This window comes from Camelina sativa, chromosome 12 (assembly GCF_000633955.1).
Source record: "Camelina sativa cultivar DH55 chromosome 12, Cs, whole genome shotgun sequence".
Taxonomy (NCBI): Eukaryota; Viridiplantae; Streptophyta; class Magnoliopsida; order Brassicales; family Brassicaceae; genus Camelina; species Camelina sativa.
The window spans coordinates 14,536,366-14,554,590 of record NC_025696.1 but is presented as its reverse complement, the minus strand read 5'-3'; the positions used below and the strand labels follow the sequence as shown (position 1 = coordinate 14,554,590).

General features: G+C 35.4%; 3 protein-coding genes across 5 annotated transcripts; 1 reads left to right on the top strand and 2 right to left on the bottom strand.

The window, feature by feature from the left end:
- Positions 1,293-4,939, bottom strand: LOC109127948. The gene is made up of 2 exons (XM_019233567.1): positions 4,865-4,939; positions 1,293-3,065 (listed from the first exon to the last, which is right to left on the bottom strand). The coding sequence occupies exons 1-2, from the start codon at positions 4,937-4,939 to the stop codon at positions 1,653-1,655; spliced, it is 1,488 nt and encodes a 495-aa protein (XP_019089112.1). The 3' UTR covers positions 1,293-1,652.
- On the bottom strand, positions 4,541-8,905 carry LOC104731735 (two-component response regulator-like APRR2). Of its 3 annotated transcripts, none has more exons than XM_010451213.2 (11): positions 8,697-8,905; positions 7,782-8,032; positions 7,099-7,248; positions 6,943-6,989; positions 6,771-6,848; positions 6,247-6,690; positions 6,016-6,156; positions 5,683-5,925; positions 5,440-5,502; positions 5,263-5,337; positions 4,541-5,152 (listed from the first exon to the last, which is right to left on the bottom strand). In XM_010451213.2, the coding sequence occupies exons 2-11, from the start codon at positions 7,924-7,926 to the stop codon at positions 4,970-4,972; spliced, it is 1,569 nt and encodes a 522-aa protein (XP_010449515.1). In that variant the 5' UTR covers positions 7,927-8,032; positions 8,697-8,905; the 3' UTR covers positions 4,541-4,969. The 3 variants fall into 3 exon arrangements, with proteins under 3 accessions (XP_010449515.1, XP_010449516.1, XP_010449517.1); XM_010451214.2 differs by having other exon boundaries at positions 7,782-8,022; XM_010451215.2 differs by having other exon boundaries at positions 7,782-8,018.
- On the top strand, positions 13,606-14,583 carry LOC104733517 (uncharacterized protein At4g02000-like). The gene has a single exon (XM_010453089.1). The coding sequence runs from the start codon at positions 13,606-13,608 to the stop codon at positions 14,581-14,583; it is 978 nt and encodes a 325-aa protein (XP_010451391.1).

Below are 18,225 nucleotides of genomic sequence, written 5' to 3'. Positions count from 1 at the left end.
TGAATAAGAGAAATTTTATGAGTTGCTCTCACGCACTTGTTCTAGATCCAAAAATCTGACTAGGGAAAGGTTTGGAGGCCGGAACCGATGTTTTCCATAAGCCGTTCTCGATGGCAACACTAAATTAGCCAAGATATGATGATGTTTATAAATGATGCTTATGGTGCTTATAAATGATGTTTTAACTTGAAAAATTTGGATCTTTCAAAATCTTGGTTACGATAAAGTATGAGCACTATGATAGTCTCCGAAATTGTTTGTCCAAAAGCTCTCGATTGAGATTTTCTATGAGTCAACAGATTTACAAACGCACTAGTTCGTCCAAAAAATTCAGTTCATACCACTGCTGTTTTTTTTTTGTGCTTCACTAGAAATTTGAGGTTTCAATCGCAGTCATAAAAAATATATAACAAGTCAGACGAGATCTAATCGTGCGTGGAGAGTCGAATCTATTCTTTGTTTGCAAGATCTTCAACGAACATCCCAATCATGCGGGTATTGCCTCTCTCTTTTGGTTTGTGGATGCAAGAAAAATGTGGTAGTATTGTCTCTTTCTTGATGTTATAGTGCTCGATCGATATTGTACGTATTTGAGAGAAGTTGATTCTTTTGGATCAATTGTTCTTGTTCCGCTCAAACGTTTGTCTATAAATCATGCTATTTTGTTTTTGTATTAATTTCTTGGTTCAATATCTAAAGAATCCGTCTTGATGAGAATGTTTTATATCTATTTTTCTATCGACTACAAAGGATCTATAAAGATATATTTAAAAATTATAAAATTCATCTGTATATATTTTGCTCTATCGGATTATGGATGCATGCATTGGTAAAAACAATTATCCTAGAAAAATAAAATGGCTAGTATTATATGCTTTGAGGGTAATCTTTTCTGTTGCGAAAACTTAAGTTTAAATTCATTTGCGTGACATTTTGGTTAGACGTAAAAACAGCATTTTCAAATAAACTAAATCATGTGATTTGGTATAATAATTAGTTATAAGAATGTTATATGACTTTGTATGAAAATTTGTGAACTCTAAAAGAATAGTTAGTTTCTAGTTGAGTTCCGCCGAACAAAATAACGTGTAAGACTCCAAGTTACATTACACGTGATATATTTATTGTGCATGCTTTTTTCTTTCTAAATGAACAATTTGAATAGTTGACTTTGACAATGATAGCCATTTTTCCCCTTAGATAGAATATGTTAATTTTGTTATTATATAATATATGTGATATTTGTTTGTTTCTAGTTCGTGAAGGATCTTCTGGTTTTTCTTTTCTTTTTTTTGTCAAACAAATGAATCTTTCATTCAAATCAGATCCTCATAAAGAGGTGAGTTCTTACAACATACAAACAAGATAACAAGATAATCAAAGGAGAAAAGGGATAAGGGCTCCATGAGTTCTTCAAGAGAATCTGTTGGAACCAAGGTGGATTTGACCATGAAGACAAGCTTCGCGAAATCCTTGACCACCAAGTGGTCATAAGTAGCTGTAGCGGTTAACGCAATCGAGCTTGGAAAAGAGGGTTTCATAGTGGTATCACTAGATGGGTGTATCACCAACATGAGAGGTAAAGTGGTTGGACCGACTTCATTCAACACTTGAAGATCGAAACATATATCTCTAGAAGCTTCAACTGGGGGTCAAAAGAGTTGGGTGTCAAACCGTAGCAGAGCAGGTGAGTCCTCCCTTACATGAAGCTCATGGCCATGGAGGTTAAGGAGTTTCACACAAAACTTGCAGCCGATTTGGCCCTGATTTATAGTAGCAGACCCGAGCTTCCTATCTTTCGGTGATAAGTGGCAATTGGGAACCATGGTTGTACGCTTCAGATTCACGCAGCTTGTTGGATCAGGTTTTAAATTAGAGTTCAGCAATAAAGGGACCCAAAAACTGCTAAACGACTGGATTTGACAAGGATATATCTCAGACCATTCTGAAGAACATAATATACTGCTACCGAGGAATCCTCGACTTGACCAAGCAGATATGATCGGAACTAAAGAAGTTGAGTTGGATATCACAATATCATTCCTCTGGATCTCAGATAGAGGAACCAGATGCGTTAATGAAAGAGCCTTTAAAAACGAATGTTCATCGATGGATTCTCCACTTAAGGTTTCATAGACTTTAATCAAAGGGCAGTTTAACAACAGGTTTTGAAAGGAATGCTCACAACACCTTGTATTGTTTGTCGCTTCAGGGCATGAACAAAGTCTTCGGTTGATCAAGCCGTGAAAACAGAACAAACTAATAGATGGGCTTGGAGATGAGATAAAGTAATCGAACCTGGCCCTGTAGTGAATTGCAGGTGGGCTGGGATTTTTGGCAATGGCCTGAGACAGAGGAAGTGGGCCGCAGCATAAAGAAAAGCCCAACAAGTGAAACCCTAGGGTTGCTTTAGTTGGGGAAGTGCTGAGAGTGCCGCTGCGGCTGTACGGACAGGGGGCGGTGGGACGGGAACTTGGCAAGGTAAGGGATAATCCTTCCGTCGTAAGAATCATCACCGGCTCCGGCGTCAAGACAGAGCTCCAATCCAAGGGAGATGACATATTTGACTTCAAGGGGATCCAGTAGAGATAAGAAGCGACAAGGACTACGAAAGTTTTAAGATCTTTAGATCTATAGATCTTTGAGAGAGAATTCTCAGATATAACGGTTAAAGAGCAAGTAGACAGAAGACAATCCTCCTTCATCGAAAATGCTGGCCAGAAAAAGTTCCAGACAAGGTATAAGAGGTTCACCGGAAGACTCTTTATGGTCTCGTCATGCAATGGAGCTTTGTGGGAGCAAGGTGTAGGGAAGGAGGAGTTCCAAGGTAACAGAAGAACTAACAGGAGGAAAACTCGTTGAGAATTGTAAAGAAGTCGAGAAAAACTAAAGATATCCCGACGCCGGCGAGCCAAAGCTCCACCGGCGTCGGAAAACATGGTGAAAAGAGCTGTCTCGATTATCGTGCCTGGGAGAGAGAACTCGGAGAGAGAACTTTTTATCAAAGGCTGGAAAGTTATCTTCTGGTTTTTCTTGTTGGCATAATTCTGACGAATTTTATAGTTCTAAACTCATACAGATTACAAATTGAAATAGTAAGACCTAGAAAAAACATTATTAGCGCCATGATTGCGGTGGTTAATCAAGATGTTTCGGCATCCTTAGGGGCTATCATGGGTCCCGGGTTATGGAGGATGGATTGAGCCATCATCCTCTGTAAAACGCCGTGATTTTGTGTCCACCAGACCGGATTGAAGCAAACCTACCTTGAGGTTGCGGTGGTCGCCGGAGCTGGAAGAAGCGTGTTAGATCTGAGTGAGCGGTTTACTAGGCATGGGATCTGACTTCGTGGAGCCTAAGATCGGTTGTTTGAGCATGTCAAAGGATCTGTAGCGGGCCAGGTGGTCCACCGATGAGAAATCCAAAATAGAGTTTGGTTGCTTCTGTCAAGGGTTCCAATTTGGTGTGACGGCCGCAAAGCCGTGGATCCTGCAACCACCGGCGTTCATGTTCGAGCTTCTGTCTCAAGGTCATTCAGCAGGATTCGATCGTTTTTCCGGCGATGGCAACGTCCTCCGTTTTTCTCTTTTTGTAACTGTTGAAACCATGTAATTTTTCAAGGCCAAGCCCATTTTTTGGGATGGCCCATTACTATTAATATAAAGTTTATTTTTAAATAATAATAATAATAAATAAATAAAAAACATTATTAGCACTGTCACTTCATTCTTATTATTTTTTATTTTCTTTTTCTTAAAAAACATTTAGCCCAATTTGAACATTTATAATTTTTGGGCCCAACACAAATTGTAGTCGCAGTGTCTCAATGAATGTAACTTAATGTTTACTACGATGTTCGATCATTCAATTTGCCATTTCCGCCTTGGATTAACGTAATGAACAGAATGTAAATTTACGAGATTATACATATATTTTCATAAAACACATTCCACCCATTTGGCATGCAAATATTGTCTCTCCTGATCATATTTTTGTTCTTCTAGATTTTTATCTTTCAATGTCTAGATCCTTATCCTAGAGAAACATTATTTTAAACATGAATATATCAGGCCCAAGTAATAAAATTAGGGTTTTGTGAGGACAACTAGTCCTTTCCTTTTTCTTTTTAGATGATTAATTGATTATGTATGTGAATAATAATAACTGATTGAGATACTATGTCCATACTCTTAAAAATGATCAGAGACGAGATAACCCAGTGATCTTATTTGTTACCTCAACAATGTGCAACGGGACAATTATATTCACATAATCAGATAATCTAAAAGAAAGTGTCACATAATTTAAAATAAAAATATAAATCCAATCGCTGGAAACACATAAGTAATGTAAAACAATAAAACATGTCATGTCCGGTGTGACCAAAAGATGTTTTCCGGTCGAAATCAATTCAATCAAATCACGATACAAGGAAAAAGATATATTACACTTTCATCTCATGAATTTGTTGTCGTTGTAAAAAAAAGAAAAATGTAAATTTGTTGTTGTTGTTTCTTTCTTGGAATTTATATAGAAAATGTCATCACGAAATCTTCGGAGTTGTACCTTTTTATTATCATATCTCATCATGACTTACAACTACAACAGTGTCAACTATTAAATTCTCTTTTACAGTGGCCCCGAACCTCGACAACCCACAAAGAGAGATTTACACACGTCAGGTTCCGACTTGTCAAAATCTCGCGTCCGAGATCTATTTACAGCCGCAAATTCCACCTGTGGTCCTCGAATTATAGTCGTCGCTCACATCTCCACCGTCCGATCTTTTTTATATAACATTAAATGATAATAACAAATGTTTTTTTTCTGGCAAAAACAATAAAAATAAAGAACATCTAAAAACCAAACTCCGAATCAGAGTTCCCCGCTTCGGACAGTAGTCATCAGACACGGACAAGGACGCCACGCATGACGTCATCATATCTGCGGGTCCTGCTTCGTTGACACGTCAGCGGAGACGATGAGAGCCGTTGATTAGAAATGATGAGGAGGAAGAAGGAACGGCTGGGATGCCTTGACGCGATAACTCAGCCAAAACGCTCTCCGGGGACGGCGGTTTCAGCCCGAGCGGTAGCGGCATCCACGGCTTGCTTATCGCTTCTTTTACCACTTGATCTAACATTTCCTCGTCCTGACCCGACCCAAATTACATCACAACCCGACCCGCATAATTTTAATTTAATTAAAACTCTTCATTTTTTTTTGTAAACATAAATGATATAGAGAATTTGTGACACTTACCGGCTGAGTCGCCGGCATCATTTTGAAGCCGGTTTCAACTCCGTTGGTGTATTGAAATCCACCGGCGGTAATATTCTGTGACGTAAAGAAAAAATATCTCTTTAGAATATTTTTGTAATGATTAAATGTCAAATATATAAACTTAAGGTTTCATAGATTGTTAAACTTAATATTTACCGGAGTATAATATGTTCCGGTAACCGGCGGTCCAACCGGACAACCCCATGCATTACCATTCACCTGAAGCAAGATTTACATATTAATGTCAATCGACGAATTAGCTTATGGGAGTTTAACATAATGTCACTAAATCTTATCTAACTACTATTATTACTTTTACAATGTCACGTCAAAATACAATTGACAAAACAGAGAATGCATTAGCTAAAATGTATTTTCAGCTTAAGAGAAAGATGTTACCGTTGGATAAGGTGGTTTCCAATGCCACGGAGGTGGTTGACCAGCGCAATGCAGTGGCGGAGGCCACAAAGGTGGAATCGCTCGTGGAGGATGATGAATACTGGGAAGACCCCAAACGGGATAAGCCATCACAGGACGTTGTTGATTGTTACGATGAATTGGTCTCTGGTTCTCTCTAGAAAGTGCCCATCTTTGGTTATGATCATCCTTTGGAAGACTATTCTTCCTATGCATCCGATATTTCTGCTCAAAAACTCAAATGATTCCGTAAAAAATTCACAAGAGCTCAAGAATCTCTGCAAAAAATATTCGAATCTTTGGACATTAAAGTACCTGAAGATGACTAGCTACGTTGTGTCTTGTTAAGGTGTTTACTTTCATCAACTCAAGAATCCGTGAAGGTATGGCTTGCTCAATCCCTAGTTGCTCAACTGCTTGCACGAACTTCTTGTGCAGCTCTGGTGTCCAATCCACCTAGAGAAGATAACGCAATAAAAACAATGATCATGGAGAGAGCCTGAATCGCTTAAGCACTAAGGAGCGTCAAGAGAAACCGAACATTACCTTCTTTCGAGTAGTTTTGTTACCAGACAAGTTCTTGGTCCCGGATGATTTGTTAACAGGTTTACTGTCATCTTCTTTCTTATGACAGTTGACCGAATCTGTCCTCTCACTTTCGAGATCTCCGGTTTCGCCTTGTTCTTCTTTTTCGCTGTCTCCTCTCTCTTCTTTGACAACCACTTTGTTGTCATCTAACTTGCGGTTTGTAGTGTCCACTGATTTAGATTCACCGATGTCTTGATCTTCCATGTTATCTTTCTCGGTCGAGGAATTTACATTTTCCATCGAGCAGTTTATGTTTTCTTGGCAATCCCCTAACCGTGAAACTTGTTTCAATTGAGGGGTTGATGGCGCTGGATCCTTCTCATCGATTGTCATGTTGGTATCAAGATGAAGCATCGAGACAACGGATTCTTTCACGGGTTTACTTCCACCATCGTTGAATGCCTAACAACATAAAGATTGTACCATTCTTAGATGATGGCTATATTATTAAGGAAGTAAAGATGCCAAAAACTAACTGAAACCTTGTGAACAACGTGCTGCCAAATGTTCTTTAGTTTCTCCGGTGAGAGCGGTTTTTGAAGGAACTCAACTGCACCAAGCTGGAAAACATTTGTCAATTGTCATCACAGAACAATCATTTATATATATATATAAACTTAATAAGCATGCAAAGACAAGTGGCGTTGCACTTACCGCTATGCATTTCATAGTAGTAGTGATGCAATGATCGGTTGAAATCACTGATTAGACAAAGACAAAATCCACATTTAGACTATGAAGTTCGTATTGTAAAGATTCATAGAAACTTATAAAAAGGGTACTTTGTTTAAAAAAAAAAGGTTCACATACTTATAGTAGGAAGAACGTCTTTGGCAGCCTCAAGAAACTTGAAACCTTCTTTCTCAGCGTTCGTATTCACCTCGACGATAGCAATGTGGAAGCTCTCCGGGTTCTTGAATACCGCAGAGAGAGCTTCGGTTTCATCTGTGAATGTAGTAACTGCAAGAAAATTCCAAAAATTTCAAGAATTGGATTCATAGTCTTAATTAACACTCAAACAAAAACATAGAAGTCCCTTAAACAGTCTTCGGGGTAGTTCATAGATACAATAAACTAACAAAACTCCAAAACATAACGGCACGCACAAGGTCTTACTACTTATGTAACATCAACTAAAACCGTTGCGTTCTACAGATTAACATTTTTTTTATTCCTCTAGATATACATTAATGTTACAACTTCCATTCATAGGCTATGAACACTCTATTATCTATAGCTGTATATGTCCGTGTGTATTTTATGCAATTATAACAGAAGGCGATAAAATTTAGATTTGTCACGGGACATCATGTAGTAATAGCTAAAAGCAACTCTAAAATTAAACTCTATTGTCTCACTCACATAATTTGACATTTATTTTTATACATAAGTAACATCCTAAGTTACATAACCATTAAAATAATTAATGTAATTTATAGAATCGAGGAAATAAAAAGGTTTAATAGGAGAGAGAAAATAATTAGTAGACTTACCGATATAGTCCGTTGACTCGAGTTTTGATCGAGTCTCAGCGGCGGAGAAACCATCTCCGTCGTCGTCGCCGTTGAGGAGAAGAAGAACTTTAAGTCCCTTAGGAAAATTTTCCCATTTAGATAAATCGTTAGCGGTAATGACCATAGCTGGTTTTGCATCGTTTTTGCGGCCAACACCGCCGCTTTTCGCTGCCGTCACTGTCGCCGCCGGTTTGATTCCCACGGTTGTGAAAAACACTGTCCGAAGAACTCTGATTAATAAAAAAAAAAAGAATAGAATAATAAACAAAAAAAAGATAGAAAAGTAAAATATTCAAAAAAGGTGTGTGTATTATTGATGAGATAAGAATAATTCATGAGGAACTCGATTTTGTTTATTTTTTAAAAAGAGTGGACCACCATCACCATGTAATGAAAATCTAACAAAGCTTTGAATCATTTGAGAGAGAGAGAGTGAATGATATAAGTATTAATTAATTTATTATTACTCCTAGTCCTAGTGTTGTGTAACTCGTGCATGCAGTGATTAAATTAACTTAAAACACATACTAATGACCTTTTTTAACCAAAAGGCTAATGACAACTAAACTAATGAAGGAGAAAGGCAAAAATCCCTTGGATTTAGGGGATTTGAGAGACAGAGTAATATAATACCCAGAGAGAATGAATAGTGATCAAATCAAAAGTTGCACTTTCCATTAAATCCAAAAGAAGGACAAGATCTTAAGAAATCCAGAGTTACCCAGAGAAGAGATCATGCTCACTCACATCACATGCAATGAACCAACAATATAATTTGATCAAAAGAAAGCTTTGGAAAATTCAAACCCAAAAGAGAAAAAAAAAACTTTCGCAATCCATAAGTCAAATCAAATGGGTCATTTCATTTTTTTTCTTATGAAGTTCTCAACATACCTGAGAGTGTTTGTTTCTTGCAGATCTGCTTAAACCCTTCCTTCCTCAAGCTCTCTCTCTCTCTCTCTCTACCTCTCTGTGTCCCTGAGTCACATTCAAAAGTTAAAACCTTTGGGAGGATATGGTGACTTCAAGAGAGAGAAAAATAGATGAAGAAGAAGATTTATAATAAGTTGGTGACTAGTGTTGTTATTGTCATTGGGTTATTACACAAGATAAAAGGGGAATAGAATTATAGAAGACCTCACTAAAGATAAAGGTTAATATTGAGGTAAGAGGAAAAAAAAAAAAAAAAAGAGATAAGGATTAATTAGTTCTTGACTTTTATTTAACATAATGGTATAAGATTAATTTCCTCTTGACAAAAAATAAGATAGAAAGATAATATCCACATTAGTTACTTTTATTATAAATAGACAGATATATTGATAATAAGTTAATAAAATCAGATTTTTTCCCATTTAGTTATATACATGTTTTTACCAAATTAAAACGAGAAATTAAAAAAAAAAAAAACTCAAATCGTGAGAAATAGAAAACCTAAACCGAACTAAGATGAAAAGAAAGAAATATATCAAAACCTTTTTGATATATTAACCTATGAATATATTTTGCTAAGTTAGAGTTCTTGATTTTTATTTGGTGGTACTCTTTTTTTTTTTTTTAACAAATTATTTGGTGGTACCTATGTTTGTGAATGAAAGGTAGGAAAATCTTTTTGCAGAGGTTCCATCTTTCAAACTCCTTGCCCAACTTTTATGATGACATGTGTGTGTGATTTCAAAGCAACAATTGAATTTAACCAAACTTCTTATTTTCATTAATTGAAAGATGATCTTATTTTCATCTTTCTAACTCCCTACTTACTATATATATCTATAGTCTCCAACTTGCACTAAACTATAAGTTCAAATTGTGCAAAAGCTAGGTTATAATGTTTTGTATAATTAAATAATTACAGATCAACCAAATAACATTGATAGTTATAACTTATATAGTGAGGCATATACAACAACCAATCGAAACTTGCAGAGCTTTTTTTGTAACGGCAATCAAAACTTTAGTTTGACCATATGGTCCATATCCAATTGTATTTAAAAGAAGTAAATGCGAATGGTGGTTGTCATATGCGATTTTCTTAACTCATTCTTAATAGTTAAATCTTTTACGAAAATTTCACCCATGCGATAGATTGCGAAAACATTCGTTAATACATGGTCATTTTTTACTCATTTGAATGATAATTACTTTCGCTTGTTCGTTCCACCGTGGTCCGTGACCATCATTGTTTTTCTTTTTTCTTTCCACATGATTAGTTTTTTTTATTCGAGTTTAATCGTATATATCTTTTCGTTTGGGAGCAAATTTAAAGGTCACCTGTTTATTTTTTTTCCTTTTTAGTCAACATAAATAGCTTAATTACATACAAATAACAACAACAAAAATCACAAGTTATATATGCACTATATTCGTGATAAATAACATATTGCAAAATGAAAAAGTACTTCATTTTATACCACATTAGAAATATCCGTAATTTTACCATTTTAAATATACATAATTCACGTTTTGTATGAATCGAACCTTGAAATTTGTGTAGAAAAATGAAATAATTTTTTTAACAACAAATCATGTTTTACAAGTTTCGAATATTGAATAATAAATAAAAACACATAGACTCTAATTCGTGTCATTTATTAACATCGTTTGCAAACGAACCACTCAAATAGTGACCAATCAACGAAACGATTGGAAATCTTGGGTGAAGAAAGAGTTTGGAGAAGGTGGTTAAAGTTTAGTTTTAGTGGTTGCAAACACCAATTTCAATCACTTGGAGAAACTAACGTTTGGTGATATATTGATGTATAAAAGTTGCTAAGTTTTTATTTTGGTATTTGATTCTTATTTATCAAAAAAAAAATAGTTCATATAAAACTTTATGACTTTTTTATAAAAAGTTATATGACATTGAATTTATTTAATTATTTTTTATATAATTATGATAGTAAATAATCTATTATTGTAATGACAAAACTAATTCTTTAGCATTTTAACTATGTTCATATTTCATATTATGAATTAAATAATAATTTATTATTTTATATTTTCATTTTCCAACTAAATTATTTTAATTTTACTAATTATTATAATTTATACTATTCAACCGCTACAATGTTACCAATCAAAGTAAATACACAATTGGTCTTTTTAATCGTACTATTTTCGTTTTTTTAATCGTCTTTTCTACAACTGCTTATAGTTCTAACTGTCTCATTTAAACGTTGGTCACCAATCAAACCCATAGAAAATCCAAATTAGAGCCAAGTAATACAAGCTATATATAATTGATGGCGAGAAATATATAGTAAGCATTTAGTAAGTCGTCGATATTCAATTTGCAAGTGAATGACATAAATTTAATTATTGATGATGAAGAAAGTGTTTAATTTGAAATTGTTTACGACTGATTAGTGTCGGAATATCATCAAGTTAGGCGACGGATTTTGTTGGTGATAACAACAGTACAACAAGGGTGCCAAAATGGTTTTGCTGAACGGGAGGCCAATAGTTTGTAATCTTTGGTTTAGGGGATGCCAATAATGATTTTTTTGTTGGTAAAAACAATTGTTAGTTTTCTGTTGATTAATTAGGCTTTGATGATTTATAAGTCTAAAGAGACAACTAAATGTAATATACTTTATAACAAAGCTTATTTCACATCACTTGAACAGCCAAAACACAAATAATAGTCTGGCAAATTATTAGAATATATACTTAACTACTGGAAATATTTTTGTTCTTTTCTCAACGATTATATTTTTTGTTCTTCATACAAAGGTATATCATCATCCTTTATTTATTTCTATAAGTTTGTATAACTAATGTACCTGCCCCAAAAAAATCCAATATAGACAAACCTAGCAATGTATAACATTGTCATAAAACTATTTAAAACTATCTTTCTGAAAGTTAAAAATAAAAATAATGTTCAGCATTGTATTGATCGAGCTTGTACATAAAGGACCAATCGATGTAAGTTGTAACAGATTATTTAATTGAACCAAAAATAGAAAGAAAACAAAAACATTCATATGAACCTATGAAAGAAACGTAAGAAGTAATGAATGGCACACAGTTATTGCAAAGCCCACAGTTTTCCCTCAACTTTTAAATGGTGGTTTTTGTAATTTAAATCTCAAATACGAACAAAATCTAATCTAACTATCTAGCTAGAAATATATCATATGTTGTTTAATTTTGCTTTATATTTTATAGAAGTCGTCGATACAAACTTTAATTGGTTTCAGTTCAAATCTTTTATGTTTTTAGTTTTAGACTGATAATAATCAAAATAAATTTGAATATATATAGATTAGTCTGGTACGTTCATGGTTTTGGGTTAGCTCTAAGACCAACTCCAACTCATTTTCATTTCCATCTTTATAATAAAATTTATAGTTTGGAGTCAATTTTGTTCCAATCCATCTTCATTTTCATCTCCAAAATAGAGATCTCCATTTTTTTCTCTATATTTGGAGACATTTTTTTTTTTTACATTACAATTTGGAGATCTCTATTTTTTACTCCAAAATGGTGTAGGGTTGGAGTAAAACCCAATTCCAGAGTTCCTCCATTTTGAAAAAAAAAATAGAATTACTCTATTTTTTTTAAGAAAAAAAATGAGATATAGGTTGGAAATGCTCTAAGTTCTATTTATATTTAATAATATAACTGATTTTGGTTCAAAATTTGGTAATTAATTAAGCATGTTTCTAACCTAAACATTTCTATGTTAATTTCGAATTTTGTTTAGATGTCTAGGATTAGTTTAGTTAAGATATTAGTTGAAACCGGTAGGTTCATACATTTTAAACACAATTTGGAGAAGAAAAAAAAGGACTGATGAGGAATATGTATATGTATAATTTATGTACTCTTTATGTTTTCATGTTCCACATGAAATAGACAAGTAACATTTGTCAATATTTCTGTTTGTATATATGTATGTAATTGAATGAAGTTCTGACTTTTTAGGTGTCCCAATACTATTCTCTTTTAGTTTTAGCCACACAATTTTCAACTCGCCTTTTTATTACTTTTTTTCACTTATAAAAAAGATACGTTTTCTAATATCTAAGTGGGGGAAGAAACAAATTTGAAATCTCTTGCATTTTGATTATGATTAAAAGAGATCGAAATAATTGATCCTAATTTCAAAGGTTACTATGATTAAGACTTTAAGAGTAGTTAGTAGTACTTGTTGAACATTCATTATTAGTCCGACACAAGATAATCTTAAGATCGTGGTCGTGAAAACGCTTTTTTCATTTCACGTGTCTTGTATACTAAAAGCACTCTTTTAGATGATTACGTATCTAAAAAAAAAGTTTCCCTTTTTTGGGCTCAGATAACTCTCTTTCTTTTAGAGTCTCTTATCCTACTAAAAAAATATCTTCGTTGAAAAACATCTTATCCTGTCTTGATTCCCACCTGTTTTCATCCCGTTTCTGTTTAATCTGGTTCTTTAATCTTGTTCATAGTGTTTTTCAAGTTTTCAAAAGTTCTGTTCTTCGGCGAATTCTGCTCAATTCTCCTAATTTCTGCTTCATCTTTCTTCGAGCTTTTCGCTATGTCTTCTTCAATCGACAAATTGATCAAAGCCATATCATTAGAAGAAGCAGATGAACCCTTCAATCTACCCGACCTTCCGCAATTCTCTTCGAGAGATACCAATTCTAAGAGCTTAATAGGGCGTCTTCTTAACCCCGATTGTCAAAATGTTTCGGATATTGTCCTTGATATGCCAAGGAAGTGGTTAATTTATGATCGGGTTAGGGGAGTTGCTCTGTCCAAAGAAAAATTCCAGTTCATATTCAAATATGAATAGGATTTGGAAAAGATCCTCGATATGGGAGCGCATACGTATAATCAGTGGTCTCTCTTGCTCGACAGATGGGTTGAAAAGCCTCCACCTGATTACCTTCAATCGACTCCGATTTGGGTCCAAATGAGGAACATACCAGTTAATCATCATACTAAGGAGGCTATCAAGATCTTCGCTGAATTTGCTGGTCCTGTCATTCAAGTTGAGTATGATCCATCAATCTCTCAGAATAAGGACTTTGTGCGGGCTGAAATTCTCTTTGATGTATCAAAATCTCTCAGGCGCTCCAAAGTGATCAATCTGCCTTCGGGAGAACCAATCACGATTCTGTATGACTATGAAAGGATCCAGAAGAGATGTTACTTTTGTCAACGTCTCACACATGAAAGGGAAAAGTGCCCTTTGTATCTTCAGAAGCAAAAAGATCTACAAAAGAAAGATAAGAATAATTTTGTCCATGACAGATCAACGGTCTTATCTTCTTTCAGTTATCCGGTCATGAATTTTCAAGAAGAACCAGTGATGGTCTCCCCAATTGAAAAAACTGCTATTCCAGTACAACCTACCATGGAAGCAGAGTCAAAAGGAAATCTCCTTGAACCTCTTCATCAGAGTTATCCAGAAGATGAGGATACAATTTTCTCAGAGAACCCTTCTTCACCATCGTCCTCATACATGGTTCTAACTCACTTACCTGAACCGGAGAAACTTTACGAAGTTCCCTTGGCATCTTCATACGTCTTTGATATTCTCAACTCTGAAGCTGGAACCTCTGAGTCCTCGAAGGCAAACTCCAACTGCAAAAACAAGTCCCTGAAGCCAGCAAGAAACAAAAGAGGTACTACCATGTCTCCTCCTCTTCTTAATTCTGAGTCTTCTTTAGATTCAGGAACTCTCTGGTTAGGCAAAAGGAAAAGCTCTTTTGAAGGAAAAACTATCCACAAAGTGGCCAAGTCCACAAACCTTAAGATGGTCCCAAATAAGGGACCATCGAATATCTAATGAGCTTGCTGAGCTGGAATTGTCAAGGCTTGGGACGGTCTCAAGACTTGACAATTCCTAGACTCAAGGAAATGGTAAAGAACATTTCCCTGAGATTTTGTTTTTGATGGAGACTATGAATAAAAGGAATGTGATGGTAGATATTCAGGAATGGCTAGGTTATGATAGAGTTTTTACAATCAACCCGATAGGGAAGAGTGGTGGGTTAGCTCTATTTTGGAAAAACAGTGTTGATATCACTTTTCAGTATGTGGATAAGCATCTCCTTGACTTCCATGTTCAGTTTGGCTCTTCTGATTTCTTTGTAACGTGTGTTTATGGTGACCCTTTGTTCATATCAAGACCTTTGGTCTGGGAAAAACTTGTGAGTATTGGTATTAGAAGGGAAGAAAGTTGGTGTATGATAGGAGATTTTAATGAAATCCTTAACAATGGAGAGAAACTGGGTGGACCCAGACGCAGTGAAGCCTCTTTCTTACCCTTTTCTGATATGCTTCGAAACTGTGATATGTCTGAACTACCTTCTCATGGTAATAGCTTCACTTGGGGAGGAAGGAGAAATGATTTGTGGATCCAAAGCAAACTGGATAGATGTTTTGGGAATAAAAAGTGGTTCCAATTATTTCCAGCATCTAATCAGCAATTTTTAGATAAGAGAGGGTCGGACCATAGACCAGTTTTAGTTAAGCTGCTCTCATCTAGTTGCTCTTACAGAGGGAACTTCAGGTTCGATAAGAGACTGTTAAACAAGCCTATGGTAAAAGAAGCTATCTCCTCAGTTTGGTTTAATAGCAGTTCATCTCCAAACTCTTCAGTCTCAGATAAGATTCGTAGATGCAGAAAAGCTTTGAGTAATTGGAAAAAGGAAAATGGTCTAAATTCCTTGGATAAGATCAATCAAATCCAGACTGCTCTGGAACAAGAGCAATCATCTGTATTCCCTTCCTATTATCAAGTCCGATACCTAAAGAATCAGTTGATTGGAGCTTACAGAGAGGAAGAATCTTATTGGAGCCAACAAAGTCGTGAAAAATGGTTACAGGAAGGAGACTGTAATACAAAATTTTTTCATGCTTCAGTACAAGCAAATAGATCAAGAAATAGGATTCAAGCCTTAATGGATAGTGAAGGCAACACTCAAAAATCTGAAGCATCTAAGGGAGAAGTTGCTATCACTTACTTCACTGAGTTATTCAAGTCAACGAATCCTCAAAATTTTGATTGGTTATTTCATGATTTCCAACCAAAAGTTACTTCTCAAATGAATGATAACTTAATAAGACCAGTGACTAGTGAGGAGATCAGAAAAGCAGTTTTCTCCATCAATCCAACTAAAGCCCCAGGAGCGGATGGTATGACAGGTTTATTTTTTCAAAAGTATTGGGGAATAATAGGACCTCAGGTAACTTTGGAAGTTCAGAATTTCTTTAACTCTGGAACATTTCCTTCTGAATGGAATTATACACAGCTATGTCTCATCCCTAAAGTTAGGAATTCCAAGCTAATGTCAGACCTCAGGCCTATAAGTTTATGCACAGTTCTTTACAAAATCATCTCAAAAATTCTAGCCTCAAGATTGAAACCTCTCCTACCTGACTTAGTATCTCCGACTCAGTCTGCCTTTGTTTCTAAGCGTTTAATTACAGATAACATATCCATTGCTCATGAATTGGTCCATGCTTTGAGAACCCATCCTGTAATCTCTTATGAGCATATGGCCATAAAATCGGATATGTCTAAAGCTTTTGACAGACTAGAATGGAACTATCTTAGAGGGCTACTAAAAGCAATAGGGTTTCATCATAAGTGGATTCATTGGATTATGTTCTGTGTTTCGACTGTGACATACTCAGTATTGTTAAATGATCAATCGTATGGGATATTATCGCCTCAGAGAGGTTTGAGACAGGGAGATCCTATCTCTCCCTTTCTCTTTGTGCTTTGTACGGAGGGACTTTCTCATATGCTGAAAAGAGCTGAAACAGCAGGAACAATTCAAGGAATTCAATTCTCTCCTTCAGGACCCATGATTCACCATCTCCTCTTCGCTGATGATAGCCTATTTTGTTGTAAAGCTTCTCTTGATCAGGTGGAAACTATCCAACAAATATTGCACTCATATGGTGATGCTTCTGGTCAAAGAATTAATGTTAACAAGTCATCTTTAACTTTTGGATCTAATGTTGACCAGCAAATACAGAACTCCATTAAGATGTTAACTGGTATTCATAACGAAGGAGGAGCCGGATCGTACTTAGGTCTTCCAGAATGTTTTAGTAGTTCTAAAGTTGATATGCTCGATTATATCTATGATAGATTGAAGACAAAGTTATCAGGATGGTTTGAGCGTACCTTATCTCTTGGAGGCAAAGAAATTCTTCTGAAGGCAATAGCAATGGCTTTACCTGTTTATGCTATGATGTGTTTCAAGTTGCCTATTGCAACCTGTGAAAAAATTACCTCTGCAATGTCTAGCTTTTGGTGGAATTCCTTAGAACACAAGAGAAAGATTCACTGGATAAGTTGGGAGAAGCTATGTTTAACAAAAGAGCAAGGAGGAATAGGCTTCAAGGATTTGCAAGCTTTCAATCAAGCTTTATTAGCTAAACAAACATGGAGGATTATCCAATATCCCGATTGCTTATTTGCTCAAGTTATGAAAGGCAAATATTTTGCAAACAATGAGATTTTAACAGCGGTAATGGGATATAGGCCTTCATACATATGGAGAAGTATTCTACATGGTCGAGAACTTATTAGACAAGGTATCATCAGGAGGATAGGTAATGGACAGAACACCTTTGTTTGGGCAGATCCATGGATTATGGATGAAAGACGAAGAATTCCTCTAATGAAAAATATCTTCATCAATTTGGACTTAAAGGTATCACATCTTATTGATTTCTCTATTAGAAATTGGAAAAGAGATTTATTAGAGGAGTTATTTTATCCAAGAGATGTGAGTATTATAGTAGCAAATAAGCCAGTGACTTCTAGATTTGATTTTTGGAGTTGGATATATACTAAAAGTGGAGATTACTCAGTAAAATCTGGTTATGATCTAGCTTGTAAGTTAAATAAACACCTTCTGATTTTGGAAGTTGAAGCACGACCCTCTCTCAATGGGTTAAAGTCTCAGGTGTGGTCCTTACAATCTCCTCCAAAAATTAAAAACTTTATATGGCGAGCCTTAAGTGGAGCACTTGCTGTGGCAGATAGATTAGAAAGTAGAGGTTTGAGTAAAGACATGAGATGTCAGTTTTGTGGACTTGAAAAAGAGTCTATCAATCATGTTTTATTCTCCTGTTCTATTGCTAGGCAAGTCTGGGCTCTATCGGATTTCCCAATCCCGGAAGGAGGCTTTCACAATTCCTCTGAATACGCAAACATATCCTATGTAATGACTGCAGAGAAGAATCAAAAAATTCCCATATATATTAGGAGGAGTTTCCCTTGGATACTTTGGTATCTTTGGAAACACAGGAATGATTTCTTTTTTGAAGGAAAAACAAAGGACTTCATGGCTTTGGCTACCAAAATCAGAGAGGAAGCAACATCTTGGTTTCATGCTCAAGGATTAGAAACATGTTATGCAAGTTCTAAAGTTTTTGACAGAGGAAAGGATCAGTTAGATTGGTACAA